We start from the raw sequence: 27704 nt of genomic DNA on the forward strand, positions 1-27704 counted from the left end.
CAGCAGGACCCCCTGCAGCGTCCCTGCCGGTGCTGGGACCTGACTGTGGCATCTATCGGCCTCGGGGAGCCTCGCACACAGGCTGCTTTCTCCCAGACTGGCTGAGCCAGGCCCCTCTGTGGAACGCAGCTCTCACCCTTCCTGGGCCCCACTCCAGGGGCTTCAGGGGTCCGGGCAGGAGGGCAGAGGGGCTCAGGGCCATGCTCTCAGTTGGTGCAGCTTTCTGTGCACAAGTCCCCTTTTGGCCAGCATTCTGGTGCATAGTCACATGTCCCACGAGCTCCGGATTTACGGTGCGGGGGGAGGAGGGCAGTCCCAGGATTAGGGACGCCTCTCCGGTCTCCCACCCTGGAAGGCAGCATGTGAGGGGCCCCCGAATCACGAAGCTCAGATCCGCCAGCCGAGTCTCTCCTCTGCGCTAAGGGTTGTCTCTGGGTCCAAGCTGGGACCCCAGGAAGGTACACAGTCAAGGGTGGCACCCGGCTCGCGGGGACGCATAGGGGACCACATGCGGGCCTGCCACTCTCATCACCCGGGCCTGGGGCCTCCGATCCTGTCCTCCCCACAGGACACCCCAATCTCCAGACCGAGGCAGCCCCTAGCCTTTGCGGAGCCCTCTGTGTGAGACACCCCCGCTTCCTCGGTCTTGTACTCCCAGCCCTCCCAAACGCAGCCCAAGGCCCCCAGGCTGGGCGGGCATGTCCCCTGGCACTCCTGCCCGTCCTCTCTGTCCCCAGCCTGGGCTCCCTCCAAGGGCGGGGCCGGCTGACGGAGGATGCTGGCTTGCCCCCCAGCCCCTTCTCACCACCTCTTCCTCCGCTGAGACTTCATTCATTTATTTATTTGCTGAACCTCTGACGTCCCTGAAAGGGGCCTTTGTCCGCGCAGACAATCAATGGCACAAATGGAAATGAAGTTGTGTTTGAGCAAAGTCTAGTGTGTGTTTGTGGGGGAGTGGTCCAGGCCGGGGGCGAGGGGGCGGGGCACGCGGCCAGAGCGGAGCCTGCTTGGGGGGAACTCGGGCGTTCGCACCCCAGGCCTGGCCCCGAGCCCTCTGAGAGGGGCAGACGCCCGCGAGCGGGGGACACAGACCCAGGGGAGAATAATGAAGACCAAAATCCTAGTGCCCAGGGCCGCTGTGCTCGCTGGGCCAGCCAGCCGCACTGCCTTCACCTTCCCAGCTGAGGGCGGGAGAGCGGACACTGAGCAATCGGCCCTCGGCCGGGTCCCTGACCACTAGTCGCACGGCCCTGGTGCGCAGGGCAACTGCAAGGGCCCCGAGGCTGGGGCCCGGCCGGCATGGGGAGGGGCGGCGGCCGGCGGGGGTTACTGTAATGACTTTTACTGGGGTAAGACGGGAGCCCCGGGGTTCTGCGGGGAGGAGAGGGCTCTGCGGCCAGTGAGGAGGTGATGGTCCCAGCGGGAGGGGAAGGAGGCTTGCATCAGGAGGCGGCTCCGAGAGCGAGAGGTGTTAGATTCTGGAACGTCTGGAAGGCAGAGCCCTGTGCTGCCGGCTTAGCTGTGGGTGTCAGAGAGATGGGAGCACGTTTGGGAGAAGGCGAGGGGATGGGTTTAGGCTGGCTGACCCCTCGTTGCCGGCTTCCCCAGCTGCCCAGTGGAGTGGAGTCTCTCGGTCAGGACCCACCCCCGTACCGTGCCTGCTCAGATTCAGGGCTGACGTCGGATGAGGGCCTTGGAGGCCGCCGGACAAAGCTGGGACACTGAGGCCATCTTCTTCCCGGAGAGCTTCCTGGTGGAGGCGTCTGTGGCTGGATGGAGAAGCACGGCTGACAGGCTGGGGTGGGTGGCGTGTTGCCTCCCGGGCTGGGCCTGGGCCCACGGCCCAGTGCGGGTGGGGAAGGGGTGGGAGGGGCTCCCTGCCTGCCCCGGGGCAGCCAGCATCGCTGACCCAGCCCTGGCCACCTCATCCCAGGCACTGCTCCCAGCGGTGCCTGCCCCAGACACAAACATGGCCCGTGCACGGGCAGAAGAGGCCAGGAGTCAGGCGGCATCAGCGTCACCCGGCTGGCCTGGCGCAGGGTGAGGGCAGAGGTGTGGGCCTGGGACGTCTGTCCAGGGTCCACTTGCCCATCTTGCCCACGGGGGCTTGTCTGGGCCTGGCTGGCGCAGGGCGGCTGGACTCCAGTCTCGGCCTCAGCCGCTGTGACCGTGTCCTCCGGATGGGCAGGCTGCATGGAGGCGGCAGGAGGAGGACAGGGAAAGAGGCCCTAGGTCCCTGGCTGGACTTGCTCCTGTAGAGGCGGCCATCTGGCAGGGCGTGCTGACCGCCCTCAGCACGGGCACAGCTCGGGACTCAGGCCCCACTGGGCTGCCCAGCCGGAGGCCAGAGCCCCCAGTTAAGTCCCAGAGGTCAGCTCCCTCTGGAGCCCCCCTGCACCCCCGCGGACGCTGAGGCTGACGGGCCCGTCCGAGGACCGCAGGGGGTGAGCCCCCCTCGCGCACCAGCATCCCCTGGACCTGCATGCTCGTGGCCGCGCTCTCTCCGAGGGTATCTGCCCTCGTGTGGTGCGCTGACACGCACAGCCGTTCCCTCCAGCAATGGTCAGCCCTCCGTCCACCCCAGGGCCTGGCTGCTGGCTATGGCGTAGCCAAGAAACCCGTCTCAGACCCCAGGGGCCATGGGGGAAAAGTGGGCACCGTCCCTTGGGTGACCTCCATAGGGTCCCAGGTGGCCCTGTCCTGCCATGACCTCTACCCTCCGGAGCCCCTGGGGCCCCAGCCCACCCCCTTCAGCCGCAGCCTCAGCCCATCCCCTGACTTGGCCCGGGAGGCGACTTCATAAAACCAAAGCCGGGTGGTTTTGATGTGCTCAGACTGGCATCCGGGCTCAGAGCCCAAGTGGGCCGGGGCTCTCGGGGATGCGGGGGCTGAACTGTGGGCCGCAGGCGGGTGTCCCCTGGGCCTAGAAATGGCTGACAACCAGTGGGACCCACCGTGTGGGGCTGCCCTGGGTCCTGGGGGGCAGGTCTGGGAGAGCCAGCTGAGCCCAGGGGAGACCTTTGGTCAACCTGGGGGGCAGTGTCCCTAAAGCCCCCACTGGGTGCGTGGCCTAAGTTGGGGGAGACATTTGGGGACGAAGAGGAGGCGTGGGAGCGGCTCCCCGAGCAGAACACGCAGCTGGGGCTGCAGGGCCCCGCGGAGGGCTGTGCCCTCATCGGCTGCGGGGAAGCAGGGAAGACGCTGACACGCCATCCAGGTGGCCGGTGAGGTGGCCGGACCCAGGGGCCGGCGGCAGGGCTGTGGACGCGGGGCGAGTCGCGAGCATTCTAGCCCGGCCCAGGGAGGCTGCCCCTGGGGACGGAGACGCCCGGGCAGGTTGGGAGGCTCCAGGAAGACAAGCCCCATGGGCCGGGGCCCCTCGCCAGGCACACTTCACTCTATCCCCGGGCCCGCCACCCCATGGCCCTCACTCAGCCACGGGGGATCAGAACCCACTCCCCATGCACGGGACCCCGAGGTGGAGCTGCCTTCCCCGGGAGCCCCCATGACGGGCAGTGAGGGCCGGGAGGTTGGGCCGGAGCGGCAGGGCCTGGCGTCAGGGGTTCGGAGCAGGCCACAGCTGGGCCGGGGTCTCAGAAGTGAGGGTGCGTATGGTCAGCGAAGGGGCAGTGCCTGGGTGTGCAGCAGGGAGATACAAGACAGAGGCGGGCCCCAGGCGGAGGCCACAGCTGGCCACAGGCCCGGCAGGCAGAGTGCGAGCTGGCCCGTCGTGGTCACCCCTGGGGACGGTCTGGGCCTGGGGTGCCCGGGGGAGACAGGTGTGAGAGCAGTAAGCCCACACCTCTGTGCCCCACTGTTCCCGGCCCCCATCCTGACCCAGATCTTGCTGCCATCTGAGCAGGAAGGGAGCTGGGATCTGAGACTGCCCCCCCCCCAACTCGGGTACTGAGAGTGGGGGCCCCTCCATGCAAACAGGGGACCGAGACCTGAGAGCCCCCTCCCCTCCTGCTGCCTCTCCCCAGCCCACACCCAACCCTGGAATTGACTCTAGGCCCCCTGGGCCCAGCCCCTGCCTGGATCTGGGACAGATCGACCCAGGAGGGGCCGGGACAAGGGTCCTGCTAGTCTAGTCTCCGGGGACCGCCGGCCAGGTTTGCAGCAGGTGGGGGGGCGGGCGGGGTTGGATTTCCAGTTGGCCCCCTCCCAGGCGCCGACACCTGCCCTGGGTGCGACGGGCCCATTCTGCCGCTGTCACAGATAGCACCTCCAGCGCTCACCGGCTGTCTGGGGAACAAGCGCTGGCACCGGGATCCAGCTGGGCAGGGAGGTGGACACAGTGGGCCAGGGCCCCAGGGAGGGGCAGTGGGAAATGGGAAGCCTGCCGCCTTCCCATCACCTCCACTCAGGGGCTCAACCCGCTTCTGGTTCACGAGTGGCCCCAGAGCCCCGAATCCCAGTGCCCCAAGGGGACTGCAGGGAGGGGCCCTCCTGGAGGGGCATGGGGCAGGGGGTCCAAGGGCATCCCCTCCTCTCCAGAACACGCACCACCCCTGTACCCGATTGGCCTCAAATCCAGATTAAATGAAGTGGCCCCAAACCCAGATTAAATGAAGTGAGAGAAGGCAGGGAAGCTCGGGGTGCCCAGCCCAGCTACAGCATGGCCCCCCGGTGGGCACCGCCCGGGCCCGGCCCGGCTCCCCGATTTGGCTCTCGTGACGCCAGCTCGGCCCTGCGAGCAGGGGACCACGGGACTCTTTTAGTGGCTGCGGGACCCCCATAGCCTCAGTTTCCCACCCTGTGAGACGGGCTGGCCTCTCCCTGCGGGTCCCACCATCGCTGCCTTTGGCACGTGCATCTGGGTGCCCACGCTTGGCATGGCCTAGAACTGGCTCTGGTAACGCCCCGGTGCCCGGGCCCATCCTGGGCTCTCTGCCTCCCCCAGCAAACGGGGGCATCGCACGGCCTCCAGAGCCCTCTGCACGGGCTCTCGGCCTCCTCCACGGCTGCACGCAGCCCCGACCCTGCCCCGGGCCTCTGCTTGCCCAGGGGCTGCACGCTCACACATGCGCCCCCCCGTGCGCCTGCACGCCTGCGAGCACAGAGGGAGCAGGCTGTGGCCGGTGGTAGGACTTGCTGACCAGGCTCTGGGCCCCCGGGCCACTCTGAGCGGCTGGGTCAGCAGGGTCGTGTTGCTGGCCAGCCGGGAAGCCGAGGCCTGTGCTCGCAACCAACCCCGCGCACTGCCTGTCGCTCCTCTCTGGGCCTCTGCGGGCTGAGGTGGGGCCTCTGCCTGCCAAGGCCCCGTTCACCCCCCTGCAAAGTCTGGGCCCTGCAGCCGTGGTCCGCAGCTGGCTGGGGCAGGAGTGGGAGTGCGGGCCGCGCGGCGAGCCAGACCGCGAGGCCCCAGCGAGACCGCGAGGCCCCAGCACTGAGAGCCCCCTATCTGGCGGGCTGGGGGCAGGGAGGAGAGCTCCCGGCCTGCAGCCCCAGACCTCAGGGTCCCTACACACCCAGCCTGGCCTCCAAAGAGGGGCTGCCCCTCCGAGGTCACACAGCACGCCGGGGTGGGGGGCAAACAGGGTGGCGACTCCCCAGCCGTCTCTCGTGGCCCACGGGCACTCAGTCTGGCCAGGGACCATCCCATCCCCCCAGCCGCGTGCTGTACCAGGACCCCCATCACCGTGGGGAGGGCCTCAGCTCTGAGCCAGCGCCGTGCTTGAGCCACCGCTCCTGAGTGACCTGAAGCCCTGGGTGGGAGCAGGTTTGCAAAAGCCACAGAGCCCCCAGGGACCTCCCAGGGCCACCCGACCCAGTCTGAGCCGTGCACCCCAGATGGGCCTTGGAAGTTTCTGGCAAATTCCCTTGGTCCTGCCACGCTGCCCCTCTAGTTCCCCTGGGCTGCAGAGCGTGGAGTGCCAGGGCCTTGGACCCTTTGGCCCCTTGCCCCCAGGCCCCAGGCCGCTCCTCTGGGTGAAATGCTGGGAGGTGGCACCCCCCGTGTCTAAGCCGCACAAGGTGTCAGACGCCAGCCAGATGCCGGGGTGGGCACCTCCGTCACCTCTGCCCCACGTTGCTGTCCAGGTGAAGGGTAGAGCAGTCAGGGCGGTATGACCTGGTCAGGCCACCAACCCCACCACTAATCCCTGTGGACCCCTGCCCATGGCTCTCTGGACCCCAGCCCCTGCCCGGCTCCTGCCCTGCACTTGGACATCCGGACTTCTGAGTGCGTTTCCCGCGGTTTGTGGGCTGGGGGGGGGCGGGGGGGGGGGGAGGGCCGGGGGCGGTGAGTGCGGGGCTTGGGGGCTTAGCACCAGGAGGGCGCCTTCCCGCAGTCAGGTGTTTCTCCTTCTGGGGGGGGGGTCATGGAGCTCCACTTGGCAGGTGGGCACAGATAGGGAGTCCCCAGCCTCTCCTCAGGAATGGTCCCAAGTCACCCCACCCAAGCCAGCTCCGCCCCCCCCACCCCGCCCCTGCGCCCCCCTGGCGCGAAGCCCAGCGGCTGCGGAGCTCATTAGCACAGCGGCAGCCCCGCCAAGCTCGCTTTAATTGGGGCCGGCAGGACGTGAGAACCCGGGGACCCCGTGCCCGGGCCGCGGGGGGAGGGTCCGCCCGCCCGAGCCGGCCCGCAGCGGCGGCCCGGATTAGCGCGGCTCAATGGGCGCAGCCAGCGGTAATTAAAGCTGCCCGCCTGCCCGGCCGCCCGCCGGCAGAGTGTAGTGTGCGCCCCGTGCCCAGGGCCCAGGGCTGGGGAATGGCCGCACGCTGGGGCCTGCCTCAGTGTCCCCTTCTGGAAGGTGGGCTGACATGGTCTCTCACAGGGCGGCGGGGAAAGCAAGGTTCATGAGTGGATCTGGCTTCTGAGCTGGGAGTGAGCTGCCAGCCGCTCCAGCACCCTCCGGGGACCCGCCCCCGGCCTCCCAGCAGCTGCCCGAAGGCCTGGCTAGGCGGCTGGACCCCAGACCCTGAGACTCAGCCTGGCCTGAGCCCACACGTGTCCACGTGGGTTCCTGTGCATGTGTGCACCAGGCTGGGCTGCTGGGGTGGCTCCCAGCGGGGCTGGTGGCTGCAGGACACCATGACCTTGGTTTCCCTGGACCTCGCCTGGGTTTCCTTCTGTCCCAGGCCCTCACCTCGGAGCCTTGGGGCCTGGAGGCAGCTCAGGCTGGGACAGAGGGGCCCCACCGGCCCAAGGAGGGGTGCAGGTGACAATGCAGGGGCACGGCTTCCCCTCTGCCGGACAACCCCCCTGGGGTGGACGCCTGAAGAGCTGTTCCAGAAGTTCCAGAAGGTTCCTGGGGGACCCTGCTATGGGCTGGCCCAGGCGGGCAGATGGTCAGGCTGGAGGGCACAAGGAGGGCAAAGGGGGGGGCGCTGGTGCATGAGGCCTTGGGGCCTGGCTTCTGGCGCCCGCTGTCCGTGGGAAGAGGAGGGCCCAGGGGTCCTCTGCTGCCGACAGGCCCACGGTGGGGTGGCTCCCTCAGTCGGTCACCCCCGCGCCAACCCTGTCATTACTCGATCGGGTTTCTCACTGCAAACCCCAGGCTCCGTGTGGTTTCTCCAGAGTCATAGGATCTGGCCAGGCCCGTCCTTGTCCTGGCCTGGGGGGTGGGGGCCTGCCTCTCTCCTGCCTTTCCAGAGGCCAAGGGCTCAGGGTCGGTCAGAAAACCCCTGCAGCCAGCAAAGGCGGGACTCCTGGACTCAGCGTCATCCCAGTGGGGCCCGGGACCCAGGGAGCTTCTGTCTTGGGCCTCCGCAGCTCAGGGTGCCCCATAAAGCCTCACAGGCCCCATGCCTGCCCGAAGCTGGTTCTGAGCCATGTGGGGCCCGGGGTCCAGGGGGGGTGCCCAGGGAGACACAGCAGCAGAGCCGCGGGCCCACGATGCTGGTGGCTGGGTCTTCTCTCAGGCAGAATCCCAGGAGCAGACGGGGCGGCCCTGGGGGCCCTATAGGCCCCAAGAGTCAGCCCTCGAGGAGCGGGGTCAGGGAGGGACTCACAGCGGCCCACGTGCAGGGCACGCTCGGACCCCAGCAGCTGCCGTGCCCGCCTCCCCAGCGCCACGGTCTGCCCCACAGCCGCCCATGTGGGTGCCTGGCCCGTCGCGGGGCGGGGGCGGAGGGCGTCAGTGTTTTACCGCCAGACTGGAGAGGCCATCCCGACTCAGGGTTGGTGGCAAGAGTGGGGCCTACAGGCCGCCTGGGTCTGGTTTGGCCACATTTTTTCTCTCGGGAGACAGGCCTGTTGCTTCCTCTGCGAAAATGTTTACTCTTCCCAGGGCGGGGGTGCTCGCTGCGGCGCATGTGCCTGCGTGTGCCTGTGTGTGCCTGTGTGTGCATGTGTGTGCGTGCGTACCTCTGTGGGTCCCAGTGCTCAGGTCCCAGGAAGCAGGTAGGGTTTGAGCTGGCCCCCAGCAATGAGCAGGAATGGAGGCTCAGAGAGCGGAGGTCCAGTCCAGGCCCCACCCCGGGGCGGCAGGACCCCCACCCCAGGCCCCAGTCATGCTGGGCAGATGTTGAGGCCCCTGGGCCAAGAGCTGCCCCAGACAGGCAGGTGGCTAGGTAAGAATGAGGAGGAGACCCTGGGTGAGGGGGCTGAGGGGCAAGAGCCCGCTCCACAGTGTGGCCTGGGGCTGCTTCCCCACCCTGCACCTCAGTGTCCTCATCTGTAAAATGGGGATAACAGTAACACCTCCTTGTAATTTAACCTGAGTCAGGTGTCCGGCATAAGGTTTAGCAGGTAGACGGCACTCAGCCACTGTGTCCTCCCCGAGTTCCATCTGGGGACAGTGTCCTCTCTACTCTGAAGCCTCCTCTCTGTCCCCCTCAGGAGTCACTGACCCCAGGGCCCAAGAATTCTTTTCAGAGAAAAGGCTGAGAGCCCAGCTGGGTGCCCGGGGAGGGCCGCTAACCCAGTCATGTGATCGCGGAGGCAGGAACTCCAGTAGGAGAAAGTTTCAGGGACCCAGGGGCGGGGAGCCCTGCCCCGGAAAATCCAGGCAGGCGGCTGGGAGAGGCAATGCTTGGGGTGGTGGGAGTACGCTGGAAGCAAGAGCCTGAAGGTGGGCGTGGGAACGGCCCTGCGGTAGTTCTACCGAGCTCCGTGGGGACTGAGGGACCCTCCGCCAGGCCAGCCTGGCCCTTCTACCATCCAGAGGCTTTGCTTCGGACTGGAAGGTGGCTGGGGCTCTCCCCCCCCGTCGACCCCTGGAAGCCACGGAGGATAAGGGGGGACCCTCCCCGTCGGCGACACCTGCCCCAGCGCTGAGCAGGAGCGGCGGCTCCGCGGGGTGGGCACCCAGGTCCACCTCCTGCCCCGGCAGCCCCTCGGCTCCAAACCAGGCCGGAGCCCTAACCGAGGCCGGACGCCGGGAGGGGGAACGCGGGCGAGTTGGCGGACCGCGGGCTCCGGCGGGGGCGGCTCCGGCTCCGCCCCCGCCCCGCCCCCGCCCCGCCCCTCCCGTTCTCCCCTCCCCGCCCCTCCCCCATTTCTCCCCCGCTTCCGCCCCTCCCCCATCTCGCCGCGTCCCTCCCCCAATTCTTCCCCGCCCCCCGCCCCTTCTCCCGCCCGCGGTCCTGCTTGCGCGGGGGCGGGGCCGGCGGAAGGGGCGCCCCGGGCGCCGCTCAAAGGGCCGCTAATGTTCGCTAATCCCGGCCTTTCAGGCGGCCGCGGCTCCGGCTGTTGGCCCAACAACAGGAGTCTGAAAGGGGGGCGCGGGGGCCGCTGCCCCGGCCGCCCCGCCCCCGACCCCGGCGGCCCCGGGACCCCGAGCCCGCAAGACGGGGCGCAGGTGCGTCCGCGCCCCCGGAGCCCTCGCGCCCCGGGGGAGAAGGGCCGTCCCGGGCCGCCCCGTACCCGCTGGGGAGACCGAGGCGGGGGCGAGCGGGGGAGAGGGGGCTGGCCGGGCGCGGGGAGGGCTGGCCGGTCCGCCCCCTCCGGCGGCGCGGCGGTTCCCAGGCCCGGGAGGGGCGCGGGGGCCTCACGTCGCAGACGGGCCGGGCCCCTCCGGAGCGTGACCCCGGCTTTCAGCGCCGCCCCTGGCCCGGCCCCAGCGCCTCGTTAGGGATTTAATTAAGGAGCCGGCGGGGATTTGCATAATCTCCGAGCCGGGCTGGGAAGCCCCGGGCGGGGGGAGGAGACGGCGGAGCATCTCTCTGGGCTGGGGTCTCCCAGTCCACGGGACGGAAGGGGCCTGGAGGTGGCGAGGAGACAGGCCGAAGGCAGGAGGACCCTTTTGTATCGGAGCCGGTCTGGAATTCCCCATCTGAGCCAGAGGGTCCCTCCTCCTCCCCAGCTGACCCGAGCTGTAGATTCAGCTGGGCCTGGGCCCCCAGGCAAGGCGAGGGGAGGGGTGCCCCAGGAGGGGCCGCGGGCACCCCCCTCAGGCAAACAGTGAATGCAAACATTCCAGCCCCGGCCCAGCCCTGGGGAGCAACAGGCCCCGCCCCTTCCCACAGGTCCGTGGCGTCTGCCCCCATCCCTGGTGGCAGCGCGGGTCAGGCCATCAGGGGGTCAGAGCAGAGTGACGGTGGAGGCTGCCCACCCTCCCGGGGCAGGGCATCCCTTCCCGGGTCGCAGTGCCTGTCTCGGAGAGGGCAGGGAGCCGGCTCGGCACCCCAGTTCTGGCTGGAGTTGCTGTGGTGACCACTAAGTGGTGTGGTGGTGGTGGCCCTGCGACACGTCCTTGGACCCTGGACCTGAGAGTGGAGGTTAGGGAGGGGCCTCCCGGGCCTGCCTTCTCCTGGGCCCCAGTGGTCAGTGAGGCCGACCCTGCAGGGCTGTGTGGCGAGCGGTCTTGTTCCCCCTCCCCCTGACCCTCGTGCTCCCGGAACCTCTGTCTCTCCTGGCATTCCAGATGGAGAGACTGAGGCACTGGTCATAGGGCTTGCTTTTGGCGGCTGGGTCAAGGAGGGTGGTACATCCTGACCCCCATTGCCTGCTGGCATCTCAGGCAGGACAAGGGCATGATAGTGTGGCCTCGGGAGGGTGGCCAGGGCCCAGCCAGGAGGCCTTTTGGGTCACAGCCACAGCACCAGCAGCCCCCCTTCCAGTGCCTGGCACCTGACTGCCCTGCGGGCATTCCCACAGCCTTCAAAGGGCACTGTGGGGCCTGCACGGGCAAAGGGCTTTCATCTCCTGGGTGGCAGACTGGGGGCTGGATGGTCCCCGGGGGTGCGGCCACTTCCCAGGCCCTTCCCCTGGCACCCTGATAGGACTTGGCACCCCTGCCCAGCCTCGATTCTGTCCTCTGCATCGGCAGTGACTCCTGGGGCCTCTGAGTCAAAGCCAAGTCCCTGTAGTGCCCACGAGGCCAGGGTCCCTGGAGCCCTGTGCCCCAAAGCTCCCACGGCACCTCCGGCCACTCAGGCCTGGCTCCTCCTCATCATTCAGGGCTCAACCTGAAAGTGCCCTCCCCAGGGTGCCCTTCCTGACACCTCATTGCCCTCACATCACTACCTGAAGCTGTACTCACATGGGGTCTTTTCACACGCTGTGGTCTGTCTCCATTGGTGAGCCGGCCCCACCCCCAGCCAGTCTCATTCCTGGGACCCCCCACCCAGAGGAGGAGGGCAGATGTCAGTTGTTGGTGCCCCATAGGGCTGGCATCTGCAAAGGGCTGTGTGACCCCTGGGGAGCCCACCCCCCATTTCCAAATCCCCACAGAGAATAAGTGAGGCCCGAGTGAGCCAGGCACACAAGTGCTCATTCGGATACCGGGCTGCCCCATGCCAGCCTAGGTTGGGACAGAGTGGGGCTGCAGCGTGGGGACCACACCCAGGCGCACCGTGGGGTTTGCCTGCAAGGTACCTCCCCTCTACCATCTCCCAGAAGGCAGGGCAGGGGGACAAGGCCCAGAGGGGGGCTGTGGTCAGTATGAGCCTCGGTGCCCCGTTCTGGCCTGGTCAATTCAGGGGGGCTTCCTCTGGGCTGGGTGTGAGGGTGAGAGGAGGAGTCAGTGTGAACCAAGCGTGGCAGGTGGGCTCGGGGACCCTGGGTTGTCCCTGGGGCTTTGCCCGGCCCTCTCCGGGGCTCCTGGAGACGAGGAGCTGCCTGGGCACGTGTTTTGGTCCTGGCAGCCCCTCCTCCTGCAGGGCCCCATCTTCATCCCGTTCTTTGTGCCCCTGAGAACGTGCACTCACCTGAGAGCCGGGGCTGGGGGTCAGGAGGCCGCCGGCTGCAAGGACTAGAGGGGTCAGGGAAGCCAGAGGTGACAAGATTTGGGACGGTTCTAGGCCAGGCCTGCGATGCAGAGTGCGGGCGTCTGGCTGAAGCAGGAGGACGTCCCTGCAGCCTGATGGGGACTCTGGAGAGAGGTGGGCTTCAGCTCATATGGAAGCCCACCAGGCCCTGTTTTCAGCCGAGGTATCTGGGAAGCGCAGAGGGCACGGACCAAAACCAGCGCCACCTTCACCAGAGACGCTGCCACCCCTCACCCCGGACAAGCCAGGCGCTGTCCTGCGTGGGGACTCAGGGACAGGAGAGGCAGCTCAGCCCTGTCATCTGGCAGCGGTGCAGAGAGGCGGGGGGAGGCTGGGCCTCAAGCTGCAGTCCCCACTGTGGCTCGTGGGGCTACAGGTGCTCTGGGGGGCTCTGGAGGAGCCCGGGAGCGCAGTAGGTGGTGGGCAGAGGACGCCACTCGGGGGAGCCCCTGCAGGGGCAAGCACCTGGGGTGGCAGGGCCATAGGCCACCAAGGGCCCCCTTCGAGGGGTGACCTGTGATAGCAGAAGCCCCCGCTCACAACCCCCGGGTCCCCGATTGCCCACCATGCCAGGGTCTGCGGGACCCCGTGCCTCCTGGCCGTGCAGGGAATGGAGATAAGCCCCGAGTTCCCATTCATTTCCACTTAAATTGTCTAAATATTATTCCAGGCAGCTTCCACAGCCTCCTGGCTGCCCCTACCCGGGAGCTGGAGCGGCCAGGAACGGGCGGAGGCCTCGCGGGGGTCGGGGGACACCCGAGGGCCTGTGGTCGTGGCCCCCGCGGATGCTGCCGCGCCACTGAGTGGGGCCTGACCCCGCCGGGGGCCGAGCACAGGGCCGGTGTCTCTCGTCCTGCCCTCGCCCGGCCCGGACCCCTGCTCTGGGCGCAGATCCCTCTGGCTGGGCGCGGGCCGGCTCAGGGAACCACAGGGGCCCCGGGCCGTGTCTCAGGGCTTGGGGGGCGAGGGCGGGCGAGGCTGCCCGGGGAGCCGCCGCGTGGCCCCCCGGCTGGAGCCGGTCCCTCCTGAAGGGGCCTTTCTCCGAGGCTCGGGGTGCGGCGGAGCCCCCCGCCCGCCCAGTGCCCAGCCTGGCTGTCGGCGCCTCCTGGCCGGGCGGCCACAACGCTGATGTTGCTTTAATAAAACAAAGTTTTTCTTTCGTGCGCGGCCTCCAGTGGTGAAAGGGCCGATTTACGGAGTGCCGCACCCCCCTGCCCGCCCGCTGCGGTGGCGCTGGCCTGGCTGGGTAATTTATAGCTTCGACTTTGCGCACTCGCGCTGGGCCGCTGCTGCATGACTGGGGCCATTTATCCCGGCCCCCCAGCCGGCCGGCCGCCCAGCCGCCTTCCCCATTGAGATGTGTGGAAACCCCGCGGAACCCTGGGGTGAAAACAAGCCAGGCTGTTTGTGCCTCTGGGCGCCCGCGGCCACCGCCCGGACGGCGAGACCCCTCGGCCCGCCCCGTCCACGGGTGAGCAGACCCAGGCGGCCACTGTGAGGGCAGCGTCACTACTCTGTTCAGCCGGACTTCAGTTTCCTCCCGGGAATACGGACTGCCCAGAGGAGAGGGACTTGATCGTGTCCCGGTAGCGTCGTCCTGTTTGGAGACTTCCAGGTCCAGGGCCTGCTTGCCCGCAGCCAGGACACGGCTTCGCTCATGGTGTGTTCATTGAATGGCTGGTTTGTGCAGGGCCCCCCGCCCATCCCAGGACCCCCAGCCCAAGGAGGAAGGGGTGAGGGTGCCCATATGGGGCCAGGCCCCCTCTGAGAGGGATCGGGGGGCCCTAGAGACGGGCTGAAGCTCAGGACCCGGGCGACGGGGCGTGCTATAGTGGGCAGAATTCAGGGGCTCCCATGGAGGACCTGAGCTGTGACCGGTCCTCTTAAAGGGGGCTGCTGCCCCTGGCCCACAGGCACGTACTTCTGCCACACAGACCTGCTGTGGTGGTGTCTGGGGGCCAGGCCCAGCTCTGGGTCGGCACACACAGGCCCACGGGCGTGCACACACGGCACGTGCACAGAAGGACACACAGGCGCGTGGACATAGACGGATATGCCCCTGCTCATGTCTGCACTTGGGCCTGCAGTGGACAGCTTGATTGGGCATCCTGAACCTGACAGTATCACACCCATCTCCTGACCCCAGGCCCTGCCCAGCTCAGGTCCTGGCTCCCATCCCAGCTCTCAGGCCCGACCCCGAGTCCTCTTTGAGTCTGGTCACCCTCTAACCACCAGGGCACCCGGCTGGCCCCCTCCACGCTCTCCCGGGCCATCGCAGGCGCCCCTCGCCGGTCTCCCTGTGTCCACCTGGCCCCCATGGTCTGTTCAGTGGCGGAGCCCCGGGGAGACGTGGGTGGGCCACACTCCGCTGAGTGCCTTGCTCTGCTGGGCAGGGCAACAGGCAGGGTTGTCAGGGTGTCCCCAGGACCCCTGCTGCCTAGGACCCCACCCCGTCACTCACCAAGGAGTGTCGGAGACAGCCACCCACACCCAGCCTCCTCCCTGTTCATGTGCCCATCTTAGAGGTGGGGAAACCGAGGCAGGGGTGGCGAAGAGGCCCCTGAATGGTGTGGAATGAGCGGGTAGCTGGCATCTCGACTGTGTCACGCCACGGCTCTGGTACACGAAGGGCTCCACTTCCCTCCACCTGTGTGCACTGGGGGGGGGGGGTGTCACATGGGAGGAGGGCAGTCCCCACACTGCAGGTGACGCCCGGCTGGGGTTCGGCCCCTCGTCCGAGGTCAGGCAGCAGGAAAGCTGAAAGCGCAGGACGGAGGGGTGCTGCCGGCTGCTGTCTGGTGCTGTCCGGGGCCTCCGTCTCACCCAGAGCCTCTGGCAGGGGGCTGGGCATGGGTTGCCCAGGCAGGCGGCATCTGTGACCCGGGTCTCTTTGGAGAAGAGATTTTTTTACTTCGCTCCCAGTCTCATGGGGTCAGTGATGGGGGCCTGGCCAGTGTGGGCAGCCCCGGGCAAGGGCCCGACAGGGTTAAGGAGCTGTCTCCACTCCCACCGTTATAGTTGGGTCATTAAAACCCCATCTCCTGCCTGGGTCCCAGCCCTCCCAGGGCCTCCCGGGCCTTTGTCTCACTTTCTAAGACTCTGACAGGATCGGCCGGGTGGGGGCCCAGGAAGGGGGGGTGCCACAGCGTACAAAGCCCCCGGCCCTGGAGCCTCCTCTGCCAGGGTGCCAGCCGGAGCCACTCCCAGGATGCCCTCCTAGGGGGCTGGCATGGGCCAGGCTGGGCAGGCGTCCCCCAAGTCCGGCCTGGGACAGATCCACCCGGCCGCACCCCTGGCCACCCCTGGGCTGTTCCCAGGCCCGTGGCGGAGAGCCCCTGGCCCCCTCACATTTGCCCACGCTCCGCTGAAGGTTGCTAGGAGCTGGGCGGGGGTGGGGGCGTGCGGCTGGCGGAGGACCCGGGCAGGGGGGCGGACGCCCATGGACAAAGCCAGCCTGTGATTAAGTCATCTGCCCGTTGGCGCCACGCACGTCCCCTGGCCAGCTGCGGGCTGCTCCGGCCACACCCTGCGGCCACTGCAGCCCAACCAGCCCCCTGCCCCCCGGCCAGGCTCGGGGTCCCCCACCACGGTCAGGGGTGCCGGCTCCAGCCCATCCTGCCCTGCCGTGGGGCCTCTAGTGCCCAGGTGCCTGTGGCATCCTCCCCGCTCTGCTGCTGGCCCGCAGGTGACCACAGCCGAGGCCCCTTTGCCTCAGTGTCCCCATCTGTTCTACAGGCCGGCTGAAGGCCCCAGTGCCAGGGCTGCACTGTCCCCATATACCCCCCCGACCCTCTTGGGGGCCCCGCACCCTGAGCCTTGGTCTGAGCTGGGGGTGCTGCCCTAGGAACTGGCCGGGATGGGTGGGAGGGCCGCCTCTCTCAAAGGAAGGAAGTGGGGAGGTCCACGTGCCCCCCAGCTGCCATTCTTGCTGTCCCCAACGCTGGTCCCAATGTCTCCCCACTCGCCATCCCCCGGGGGCCTCCCCCTCCTCCTGGGGGCCTCGCTGGTGGGCTGGTCTCTGCCCGTCGTGCCCACCCGAGAGGAAGGGGCTCCCCAGTCTCTATCTACAGGGCCACGCGGGACCGCCCCGCACAGCCCCCCACCACCTCAAGGGAGGAGTCCAGCCTGGTGGGGACCTTGGGGTGTGGGGCCCCGGGCCGAGACGGGGAGTGTCTGAGGACACAAGAAACCAGGGGTCGGCTTCCTCACCGACCCCTCACCCCGGGAGCCCGGTAGCTCCCTGGGCATTCACGGGGCCCTGGCTCAGCCGTGGCAGGATCTGGGACCCCTCTTTGGTCTCTGAAGAACAGGTGGCCCCAGGGGAGCTTTCGCTTGTTTTAGAGCGAACTTGGGGTGGGGAAGGCCCGTGGAGGAAGGGTCGGCCCCTGGACCCTGCGGTCTCCTCATCCCTAAAGTGGGCATGACACCCTCTGGGTGGGGAAGGCTGGGGCCTCGGGGAAGGGCGGCTGGGCATACCAGTGGAGGTGGCCTCTGGGGCCAGGCCTGCCCCGGATGGGTGGGATCACCGCCCCGCTGAGCCAGGCTGCAGATGGGGTTTCAGGATGGGGCGGGGACTTCCTGGGATTTGCCGTTAATCAGGGTCCTGGGCAGGGAAGTTTATCTGTGCCTCAGTCACACGTTATCTCTGCCTGGGGAGAGGGGCACGGTGGTGTCCTGGCTGGGGTGGGGCCCTGGGGCCAGGCACGGTGGGGTGGGGCGGGGCCTGGACGGGCCCTTCTTTCTCAGGCCTCAACCCTCCCCAGGGGTGAAAAGGCTGGTGGGCTCCAAAGGCCCAGCAGCCCCCTGGATAGCCCCTGGAGGGCCAGCCAGCCAGTCAGGAGGGTCCCAGGGCCCCCTTCTCCCCAGGGAGCTGCTCTGTGGCCTGGGGGGACAACATGTGAGGGGGGGGGCTTCCCTCTCCCCTCCCCCGTGCTCACGAGGGGAGGAGAATGGGCCTGGGTTTTGGCTGGATCCCGGGGTCTCGCCAGGACCCCACTTCCCATCTCAGGGACTTGCAGGTTACTCTGCTCCCCTGGGGACTTTGGCCAAGTCCCGGCTCAGGCAGAGGTGTGTTCTTGAGTCGTCCTTGGTTTAAACCTCTTCCCCCCACCCCCCCGCACCACACTCCATCTCGTGCGGGGCTGGGAGCAGAGGAAGGCCGAGAAGGGCCTCCTCCCCCCACCTCTGCCTCGAACTCCACCGCGTGTCCGCTTAGCAGGCATGCACGTGCCCTGTGGTCTCGCGAGTTGGCAGCTCCAGCCCGGGTGCACCACGGGGAGGGCCCCCGGTGTCCGCTGCCTACCGCCTGGGCCTCCTAGCTCTCCCGAGGGGAGGGAGCTTTCCTCGGCCAGCACCCTCGAAATCCATTTTTCAGGGGACCCCTTCAAACTGAATCTCTCCTTCTGTGCCCGGCCTGAAAGGTGACTCTGGGAATGGGCTCCGGCTCGGGGCCGGGGGACCAGGTTCCAGGCAGGGAGCAATGGCAGAGCTGGAGGAGGGCCTGAGGCCTGCAGCTCAGGGCAGGGGGAGGGTGGGGGTGGATAGAGATGTCAGTCCTCACGTTCGCGGGGGGCGGAGCGGGATGGGAGGGGGTGTGCAGGCTCTCGGGGGTGAGGCTGCGCCCGCCGCCTGCCTTCCTGGCGCCTGCTCAGGCCCGTCCCGCCCGGGCCTTCCCAGAACCCGAGGCTGCGGTGCTGGGTCGGGGGTCTGTGCCGCCTGCCCTCGTTCCAGCTGGGGCCTTCCGTGTGGTCCCCCACCCCATGCTGGGGCCGGAGGCAGACGCAGGCAGTAGGGGTCCTCTCAGGCCTGCCCAGGGCCCCTCAGCAGAGAGGGACACTGTCCCCTTCCCTCACCCCAGGCCCAGCCGTTCCAAGGCGAGCCCTCACTCAGCACCTTCCTCAGGGTCCCAGACTCTCCCAGTATACAGCAGGCGCTCACCACGTCTGTCCCGGGACTGGCTCTCACCACTTCCTCCTCAGGCCTCCCGCCCTGCTCTCGGCCACAAGTCTCACCTGACTCCTGCCGTCCGCGCTGTCTGCCCACGGAAGCCCCCTGCCCGACTCCCCAGCAGGGTGGAAACTCTGGTCCCCAACTGTGCCTGGGACCGCGGGCATGGTCAGCCAGTGTTTGTCAAGCGGACGGATGGAACCGGGAGACCCTCGATGGGTGATGGGTCCGGTGGCGGGGTGGGAGGATGCAGAGTGATGGAGTGGAGGCCAGAGGAGCGGGACGTGAGCGCCTGGTAAGTCTACAGGTCTGTGCGGCCGCGTGGGGCGCAGGCTGCTGAGTGCACACTGCAGGTGAGGAGGCGGGAGCGGCCGGTGGGCACCTGGGGGGTGGGCTGTGGACGGAGGGTGGAAGGGTGAGTCTCTGGAGGAAGAGCGTGTATGGCGTTCTGAGCTGTCAGGAAGGTGCGAGAGTCCCAGGGGAAGACAGGCTTGGCCTGATCCACCCTGCGTGCGGAGAGCGTGGCCGCGGCCCCTGCTGGGAGGCGGCCGCCGGCGTGAGTCTGGCAGCAGGCGTGCAGTCCGGGGGCACTGCCTGGCCCAGGGCTGGGCCAGATCCCCACCTCGACCCTGCCAGCCTCCGCTCACTCGGGTTGCCCCAAGGTCACCGAGCAGGCAGGGCACCGTTTCCTTGGGCAGCCGCACCTGGTTTTCCCGAGTCCCTGGCCCCAGGCCAAGCCTGTCTCCCACTCCGGGCCTCTGGGAAGGCTTGTGAGGAGTCGGGCCAGGCTGCGTCACCTCTGGGGGCACGGGCTGTGGCAGAAGGTGGGGGGTCAAGGTGGAGCCTCCCCCAGAGCAGGGCCAGGGGAGGCCAAGGCGGGTGCCCAGAATGCCAGGGTCCCACAGCAAGCCCTCTGTACCTTCCTGGACACTCTGGGAGGGACCCTCTGCCCGGTGCCCATTTTACAGGCCGGGCACTGGTAGGGCCAGGGACTGACTACCCATGGCTCCGGCTCCAGAGCCCCTGGTTTGATGGGCTGGTGGCCTCCCAGCGTGGGCCAGCCCGGCCATCACCAACACCCTGGAGGGTGAGGTCCATCGCACCCTCCTCACTGCCCTCACTACCCCAGAGCCACTGGTCTCCACCGGCCGAGTGCAGGTGAGGCTGGGGGTCCACAGGCGGAAATGAAATCTCAGCCCCTCGAGGCCTCTCCCCACCCTGCCCGTCCCCTGATCACCGCACGAGGAGCCAGGGCCGTGGGTGCCCTGCCCACTGAGGCAGGGCTGAGCTGGGGTGGGAGATGCAACCAGACAGGAGAAAGTGGGGCGTTCCAGGCAGACACTGGCCGCCATCTCCACAGGAAGAGCCAGGAAGGCTGAGTGGGCAAATCTTATTAGCTGGTAGACTTCCGAAGCCCCATCGCTGAGCGCCCAGCGACCGGCCTCATCCACGGCCCACCCTGTGCATGCACTCGGCCAGGTCCTGGCCAGCCTGCGCCTCGCCCGGGCCCCTGGTTCTCGCTCCCCGCTGAGAAGGCTGCTGGGCGCTTCCCTGCCTGGCTGGAGCTGGAGATGTGTGGGAGGCCCGTGCCGCTCTGGGGCCAGGAGATGGCCTTTCTTGGGCAGTGTGGTCCAGGCCCCTCCTGACCCCAGGCCTTGGTGAGTGGCCCACGGCCCTGACACACTGGGCTCCTGCTGCCGCCCCCGCTCCAGGCTCTGGGTCAGCCCACCCCTGCAGCTCCCAGCTCGGAAGGGACCCCAGGTCAGGGTACCGACCCCTCAGTCTCAGGCTTTGCGCCCAGCAGGTCCAAGCCCCCGTTTCCCTATCTATAGGATGGAAATCATGACCAAGGATGGCTACTCCCACCCATCCGGGCAGTGAGCGGGCAGTGAGCCCTGTGCCACCGGGGCCACCGTCACCCCGGAGGGGCCTGGCCCGCCCTCCCTCCTCCCCCCACCCCAGGCCCAGCACAGAGCGGCTGTCAACGGGGTCCCCATCTGGAAACGATTGTGCTCGTGGCCCTCAAAGATATAATTAAAATATATTGGGTTTTTATGCTCCTTCCTCGTCTGGGGAGGAATCCAGGCTGGTTATGAAACCGGATCGCTCTGACGTTGGGCCGGGAGCATCAGACGGTGTTGCGCCCGAGTCAGAGCCCACAGGGGGACTCTCCGAGGCCCGCCAGGCCAGGGCTTCGCTGTGACCCTGCCCCTTGTCCCGAGGGGTCCCGTCCACGTGAGGGCGTCCTCTGTACCGGCTGCTCCCAGGCCCCAGGCGAGGAGCCTGCCCTCCCCGACAGGGTGTCCTGCTGAGTGGTGGACGGTGGGACCCCAGCTCCATCCGGTCCCCCCACCGGAGCACCTTTCCCTCCTGCTTCTTCATCCTCCAGGCTTCACCCCCCGCCCCCGGAAGCAACCCATCTGGGAGATTCAAGGGGTCATCTTGGCCCCGAGGCGGGTGTGGCCCAGGGCGGATTTGGGGTGAGAGGAGGTCTCAGAGCTGTGCCTGCCGCTCCCCCAGCCCAGGGGGCCGCTAAATCCCTGGGCTCCAGGGCTCCAGGGGCTGAGAAGTGCCCAACCCTCGGGCAGGGGTGGCTCCTGCTGGTGGAGCCCGAGGGGCAGGTGTGGCGTGGGCCCTGGGGGGCTCCTCCTCCTCCGGGGAGCCCTCCCTGCCCCTCCCTCAGGCTGGCTCCCCTCAGGGGCTCAAGGTAGCCACAGGCCCTGTCTCTGCCTGCCTCCCCCTGGCCTGGGATTGGGGGTGGAGGTGACCCCGAGGATGCCGGAGAGCCCTGCCCAAAGCCTCCGCTGCTCCTGTCACTGCAGCCTCCGGCATCACAGCCCCTCAGGGCGGGGGAAGGGGCAGCAAGGGCCGGAGGGGCTGCCCAGCTCCCGGTCCCCCAGAAACCTGGCCCCGGGACCGCCAGTGCCGGCGCCCAGGCCGGGTAACTGCCGGCTCGGCCGCAGAATGGGAGACAGGCTGTGGGCCCTGCCCTCCTGCCCTGAGGCTCTCCGCCTCGGGAAGAAGCCCTGGGGGCAGGTAGCACGCTGGCTGGACACGGCCGGGAAGGGTGGTCTCTCCACGTTTGGGGCGGGGCAGCGCGCAGCCCGTGTGGCCGTGCCACCCGGCCCCTGACCCGGGGCTGTGCGGGCTCGGAGACCCTCAGTCACTGGCATCCGTCTTGCTCCCAGCACGCGTCCCCCAGTCCTGCGCCGGAGCCTGCGGCCTCGCGCCCGGTGTCCCCACTGCCCTCCCAGCATCTCCATGGGCCAGGCCCGGAGGGCACCGTCTTGGCCGCTCACCCGCTGAGAAGCCTCCTCAGCCCACACCGGGCCTCCCTGGCGAGTGGGGACGGAGTTTCTCGGGCTGCCGGGGGCTCCTGAGCAGGACGTGCTTGAGCGTTTCTGGGGGGGCGCTCCTCTGAGAGCCCCCGGCAGGTGAGGGCTCGGCAAGGGGGTGCGGGCACAGGGTCTGCGTGCAGGGGCTGGATGCAGGAGGAGGGGGCACAGCTGGCCTGCCCAGCGCTTGTCCCTGTCACCACCGCTGGCCTAGAGGGACCACACGAGCCCTCCCGCAGGTGGAGGTCAGGAGCCTGGGGACTTCAGTGTGAGGGTCCAGAGCCTGGCATGGAGGAGGGGACAGCTGGAGGGAGGAGCCCCGGCCTGGGCCCCAGAGCCATGTCGCCCGGTTCCTGGTGCCCTCCACCCCCGCTTTGCCCAAGCTCAGCCCCCACCGAGTCCTCGCCCCCAGCCTCCCCCTGGCCCGGCATCTGGCAAGCCCCAGGGCACCTCCTCCAGGAAGCTGGCCTCACTCAGCTGTCCCTGGCCGGGAGGGAGGCGTGTCAGCCGGGCCCGGTGGGGCACCTGGGGCCAGACAAGCCTGGGCTCAGGGCGAGGGCACATTCCTGCTTTCCTAGCCTGTGGAGAGGGGGTTCCCAGAAGCGCCGAGGAGGCCTGGCCAGCAGCCCGCGGGGAGAGCCCCTGGCGCTTCCTGCTTGGCAGGACACACGGCAACAGCAACGACCGTAAGTGCCCGCCCTCCTGGCCCTCTCTCCGCCCAGGGCTCGGGGTGGCCTCCCCTCCGGGGTCCAGACCAGACAAGGCAGCTCCCGAATCCTCTGCCCCAGCACTGCTGGACGCTGCGTCCTCGGGTGCCGCGGAGCCTGCGCCCCCACCCACCGTGCCCGCCAGCCACCCCACCGTCCTTGGCTCCTCGGTCAGGGCCCTGCCTGGGTTGTCACCGTCCCCGCGTGAGGACACGTGGGCTCGGGACCCCTCAGGAAGCGGAGGAAGGCGGGTGATGAGGCAGGGTGGGGACATGGCCACGCAACCTCGGGCAAGTCTCGTCCCCTGTGGGGGGGATGAGATCACTCTCCCGGCAGGCGAGCCAGCACCTGGCGCGGTGGGCACGTCGGGGCGGGCGCACACCCGGCCGCACCCGCCTGGCCCGGCGGCCCTCGGGCTGGGCGCGGCCTCCCCAGGGGACACGGCCACCCTCTTGGCGGTGGGCAGGCGGGGCTTCAGATACCTCCTTTAGGAGACAGGTCCCTGCCTGGCACGCTTGCCCCTCCGGGAAGCCCCCGGACACTGGGCCGGCCCACAGCGGGGCGCCCACCGAGAGGAGGGCTGAGTGGCCGGGCTGGGCCTCTTGGGCAGCGCGGGGTGGCCGGGCCTGGACACCGAGCCTGCCGCCCTGGAGGGAGGCTTCGCGCTCCTGGTCTTCTGCTCGTGGGCAGCGAAGGGAACCCCTAAGCCCGCCTTCCGGGCCTTGTGCTGCGAGCTCAGCGGTGGCTGCAAGGGGTGGGCTGGACCCTGGTGTGGGGCCACCTTCCAGGCCCAAGGAGCCTGCAGGTCACTGGCCCGTGACCTCCGTGCAGCGCGGAGAGGGTGAGGGGCAGTGCCGTGCCAGTCCAACCGCCCTCCAGGGCACAGGAGCTGCTGGGCCAGCTGGGGTGGGGGTGGCCTGCGCCCTGCGGTCGAGCCTGGCCAGCCCCCACCCGGGGGGAGGTAAGCCCACCCTGGTCCCTCTCCTGTGCTGCCCGCTGCTCTGGCCATCGACACACCAGGGACCCTCTCCCGCTGGCCTGCGCGGAGAGCAAGCACCCCAGGCTGGGAAGCCTGACAGAGGTGAGTAGGGACGGGGCGGGGGCCGCTGTGAAGAAGCGGCTGGACCTCACTGGCTGCGGGGGCGCCTGGAACCCCCTCCCGCCACGACGCAGCTACTCCCCTCCCCCCACTCTGTCCCCCCGCCATGGCACTGCCGCCCCCTCCGCCGACACGTTCCCTATCTGCTTGTCTCTTCCTTCACTCTGCTCCCCCCACCCCAGCCAGAAGGTCGGCTCCACCAGGGCAGGGACTGGACCGGTCTGTCCCCCGCTGACCCCCAGGGCCTGGAAGAGTGCTGGGAACAGAGAAGGTGCTCAGCACATGTTTGTCATGTGAATAAAGGAACGAATGGCCAAGAGTGTGAAGCAGACTTTGGGTCTCAGGGTCCCACTCTTCAAGGACTGTTGGTGACGACGGGCTTGGTGGCTGGTAGGGGTCTGGATGGGGGTCTACCCGGAGCTGACGGCCCCTGACTCCCCCTTCCCCTGGGCCCTGGGAGGGGGTGGGCATGGCCTCGCTCCAGGCAGGTCACGAGGCGCCCTGGTGGGAGCCCCGGGGCCCCTTTGCTGCTGCATCACAGCCAGGAGGCCAAGACATTGCAGCCCGGCCGGGGGCACCGTCCTCGCCTGGCCTTCGCCCCACCAGGCCGGGTACTCCAGGAAAGGGCGCCCTCTGGTGGGACGCCTCGGGCTCGCTGTGACCCCGGGGCTCTGCAGGACCCTCACCCTCCCTGCCTCAGACCCCTCCCTGGACTCTGCCCACGCAGTGGCTCCTGCCAGAACACTCCCTCAGGCAGGCCCGGGGGGCAGACAGCAGGCCAGGCGGTGTCCCAGCCGCCCACCTGCAGACACCCAAGGCAGCCCCCTGCCCCACACAGGGGCGCTTCCTGCCAGGTCCAGCCTGGGCTCTGGGTCTCATGCTCGTGCCCCCATCAGAATACCTGGGGGTGCCCCTCCGCACAGTCCCCCGGCCCCCATCTCCGCCCTGAGCCAGGTGGGCCTGGTCAGCGCCCCTAAGCCCCACTCAGGAGTGGACACCAGGGGTGGACGGAGGGGAGCCAGGGCACGAAACGGGGACAGGAGAGGGACAGTCCTCCAGCACGATGGGGCGCTCAGAGGACACCACCCGTGGGGACCTGGCTGCCACCACGCCAGGCACGGCCTCCCTGCTCGCTTGCTCATTTATTCACCCCTCCACCCCTCCACTCCTCACGCACACATCACGTCATCCCGTCCGCTGCGGGCAGGAGCCCTGACGCTCCGCTTAGCCCCTGCCCTGGAGCCAGGGAAGCGAGGGAGTCTCTGGGTGCCCGTGCATCCGCTCATCCTCTCTGCACACCCCGAGTACTGTGTGGCTGGTGCCCCCCACCAGGTCTGGGGTGAGGGCAGTTTCTCCGTGGAGTCTGGCCCGCTCCTGGAGTGTTAGGCAAGTGAGGGCCGTGAGTTCAGCACTCCGTGTGCCTGGCTGGCGGGTGCGGCGTCCACCCCGCCGTGGGGGAGCCCAGAAAATCACCGGACAGGGACTGGGGAGGAAGGCAGCGAGGCAGGTCCTGCCATAGACGTTTTCACAGCCCCACCCGGGCTTGCCCAGACGCCCAGCGGCGATGCTGCCTGGGGTGGCCAGCCCCCCACCTGCCCTGGGCCGGGGCCCTGCCCGCTGGCCCCTCTGTAGTGGCTGGGCCTGCCCTCCACAAACTTGGGTGCTGGGCCAGGCACACGGGTCTGAAGGACAGAGGGGAGGTGGGGGAGGGGAGGACCGGCACTCCCAAAAGCTGGGCAGGGCAATAAGGAGGCGGCCCCTCGACTCCCCACGGTGAGGGTCCGGGAGACCCGGGCTCAGGGGGCTAGGCTGGACGGAGCTGACGACGTGGTCAATGCTCGTCTGGAGTCTCAGGCCGGCCCCACAGCGCCCCCTGCAGGCTGCCTGCGCTCAACGGCTCCCAGGCGGCCCCGACAGCCTGGGTCGGGACTTGGGGGCGTCGTGGCACCTGGGGGTCAGCAGAGCCGGGCCAGGGGAGCACAGGGGGCCTGGTATCTGGGGCCGGGAGCCAGGGCCGGGAAGTGAATGCCTGTCCTCACGTGCCCAGCCCCACAGGTGTGCTATCCACCTCGAGGACACAGCCCAGCACAGCCCCGGAGAGCCTCAGCTGGGTCAGGGTGCCCCTGCTCTGGCCTCGCGCAGCCCCTGCGGCCCGGCTGCTCCCCAGCATGCTCTGCCTCCCGAGTGGCCCCGGCTCTGCTGGGCCATCCTCTCTGGGACCCCCCGTAGGATGAGCCCGGCACACCAGGGCGGCCCAAGGGGCCAGTGCGGGGGCTCTGGGTTTGCATGCCCAGTCACACAGGCACACACGGGCACAGATGCCACCAGTGGGTCCCTCCCAGAGGGCGGGGTGGCTGGCCTGAGGAAGACCTTCTGCGCCCCTGCCTGGCCGTGCTGCAGCCCTATTCGCTCGGACTAGGAAGGGCCGAGGGGAGTTTGGGGTTCAGCCTTGGCTGGGGGTCACTGAGTGGAGGCATCACCTGACTTCAGGGGAGGCCGTGGCTGGAGAGAGCCCGGGGGACCGGAAGGCGGGGGCGCGGAGCGTGGGGCTCGGGGGGCAGCCCGGTGGTCGGCCTGCTCTGGCCAGTCCCCCGCGCTCCCATCCCCCCCGGGGACTCAGCCGCGTGGCTGGCAGCCCCTGGCCACGGAGGGCCCAGGCGAAGCCCACTGGAAGGGCTGAGACCAGCCGGGGTGGCCCCAGGTGGCCCCTCTCAGGGGGTAGGGGTGGGCGGTGGTGCCCCGCAGCCCTGGGCTTCTCCGTGAGGTGGGGCGCCAGCTCGTGGTGGGGACGGCCACACCTGCCCTGAGGACGGGCGGGCAGCGGGGGGCCGCGGGCTAGGCGGCCCCAGTGGTGGCGGGGCTCTTAGCCTGCCCTGGCGCCACGACAAAATACCACACGCTGGGGGCCTGAAACAACAGACATTTATTTCCTCATAGTCCTGGAGGCTGGAGGTTCAAGGTCAGGGTGGCAGCCAGTTTGCTTCAGGGCGAGGGCCTGCTTCCTGGCCTGCAGACGGCCGCCTTCTCGCTGTGCCCTCACAGTGCGGGCAGAGAGGTCTGGTCTCTTCCTCTTCGTGTAAGGACACTGGCCCCATCACGGGGACCAGCCCTAATCTTCCCCCACCTCCTGTTTCCATCGCCTTGGGGTTAGGGCTTCCACACGTGAATTTTGGGGGAACACAAACATCTGTTCCTTGACAGTGGGGTTCCAGGTCCCCACCACACCACGGGGAGGGGCTCGCTGACCCTGTGTCTGATAATTCTTCCCTCCCGCTCAGCAAGGAGGCCCGGGCCGCGGCCCCAGGACAGCTCCATTTCCGCCGTCCCCGCCCTGGCAGGAGGCCCCTTGGCCCGCGGCGACGATGTGCAGGGGCGCAGGGGTGCGGAAGCCCAGGCCGCGGCTGTGTGCCCGGCTCGGGTCATGTTTACCCTCGGGAGTCCAGTGCCAGGGCCCCCACCCGGCCTCGCAGCCCTAAGTTGACTCGGGCTCCAGGATAAACACCCATTCAGCCACACAAGGCCCCTTTGTCCAGGACGAGGCTCCTGGCCCAGGACGCTGCCCGGCGGCCCGTGTCCTCAGCGTGGCCAGCCGCCCCTCGTGGCCTTCTCTGGGCAGATGCCTGGCCTGGCTCAGAGGCCCCAGCTGGGGACGGGGCCCCGGGCGGCCCTTGGAGTGGCCAGAGAGGCCAGGCAGGCTGAGCTGGGTGCGGAGATTGCCCCTCCCGGCCCTGTCAGAGCAGCCCTGACCCCCCAAAGAGCAGTGCGTCCCTGCAGCCGTGTGACCACCCTGCCCTCTCGGCCAGGCACACCCGAGGGAGGTAAGGACGCCGAGGAGCTGCAGCGGGGCAGCGGGTGGGCCCGGGAGCTGCAGGCCCCGTCCTGCCCCTTGCCCACCCAGGCCCCTGTGGCTCCCCCCACTCCCCCCGCTCCCCCCAGGCAGAAGAGGTGCTGCCCACACCCGCATCCTGCCGTTGGCCACTGGTCCCTGTGACCTCAGCGTCCTTATCTGTGAAACGGCCTCCGCAGGCTTTGGAGGCCCCTCAGCTTCTAAACTCCTCCCGGGTGGGAGTGTGCCCACTTCTGTCTGGGGTGGAAGTGAGATGGGGGGGGTGCCTATCCGGGAGCGGGGTGGGGGCCCCTGTGCTGAGGCAGGGGGTGAAATGGAGGTTCCTGTGCAGGGAGGCGTGGCATGGGGTGGGAGTGGGGAAGGGGCTCCAGGGTTTGGGGGCGGCACACGGAGAGCAGGAGCCTGAGTCACTCTGGGGAGGGGGCCCAGCGTGGTGAGCAAACCCAGACCCGTGAGCAGAGAAGCCGGTCATCACGGGCAGCGGGCCTGCCTGCAGGAGGCTGAGGGGTGGCCTCTACGTAAGAAGAACACGTACGCTTAGGCCTCCAGGACCTCCAGCCTCCTTTCCGGGGGGCCCAGTCCTGGGGCTGGCCTGGGCGGGGCTGGTGGGAGGG

At 68.8% G+C, this 27704-nt stretch overlaps 1 protein-coding gene across 1 annotated transcript; it reads left to right on the forward strand.

Annotated features, from left to right (window-relative positions):
• The first annotated feature begins 2482 nt into the window (after nucleotides 1-2482).
• On the forward strand, nucleotides 2483-27234 carry LOC130708212 (collagen alpha-1(I) chain-like). The gene is made up of 18 exons (XM_057546331.1): nucleotides 2483-2791; nucleotides 3076-3224; nucleotides 3436-3599; nucleotides 5912-6002; nucleotides 9619-10014; nucleotides 13048-13209; nucleotides 13481-13627; nucleotides 13747-13889; nucleotides 19154-19260; nucleotides 19815-19869; nucleotides 20925-21043; nucleotides 21291-21444; nucleotides 22160-22348; nucleotides 22481-22602; nucleotides 23024-23105; nucleotides 24451-24582; nucleotides 26522-26623; nucleotides 26777-27234. The coding sequence occupies exons 1-18, from the start codon at nucleotides 2483-2485 to the stop codon at nucleotides 27232-27234; spliced, it is 3081 nt and encodes a 1026-aa protein (XP_057402314.1).
• Nucleotides 27235-27704: the final 470 nt, after the last annotated feature.

The sequence above is a fragment of the Balaenoptera acutorostrata genome, chromosome 5 (assembly GCF_949987535.1).
Source record: "Balaenoptera acutorostrata chromosome 5, mBalAcu1.1, whole genome shotgun sequence".
Taxonomy (NCBI): Eukaryota; Metazoa; Chordata; class Mammalia; order Artiodactyla; family Balaenopteridae; genus Balaenoptera; species Balaenoptera acutorostrata.

Coding starts and splice junctions, on each gene's coding strand:
- LOC130708212 (XM_057546331.1), top strand. CDS start 2,483: ATGCTCGTGGCCGCGCTCTCTCCGAGGGTATCTGCCCTCGTGTGGTGC. Junction 10,015..13,047: donor TGGCCCGGCCCCAGCGCCTC/GTTAGGGATTTA, acceptor CTCTGGGCGCAG/ATCCCTCTGGCTGGGCGCGG. Junction 21,445..22,159: donor ACACCGGGCCTCCCTGGCGA/GTGGGGACGGAG, acceptor CTCTCCGCCCAG/GGCTCGGGGTGGCCTCCCCT.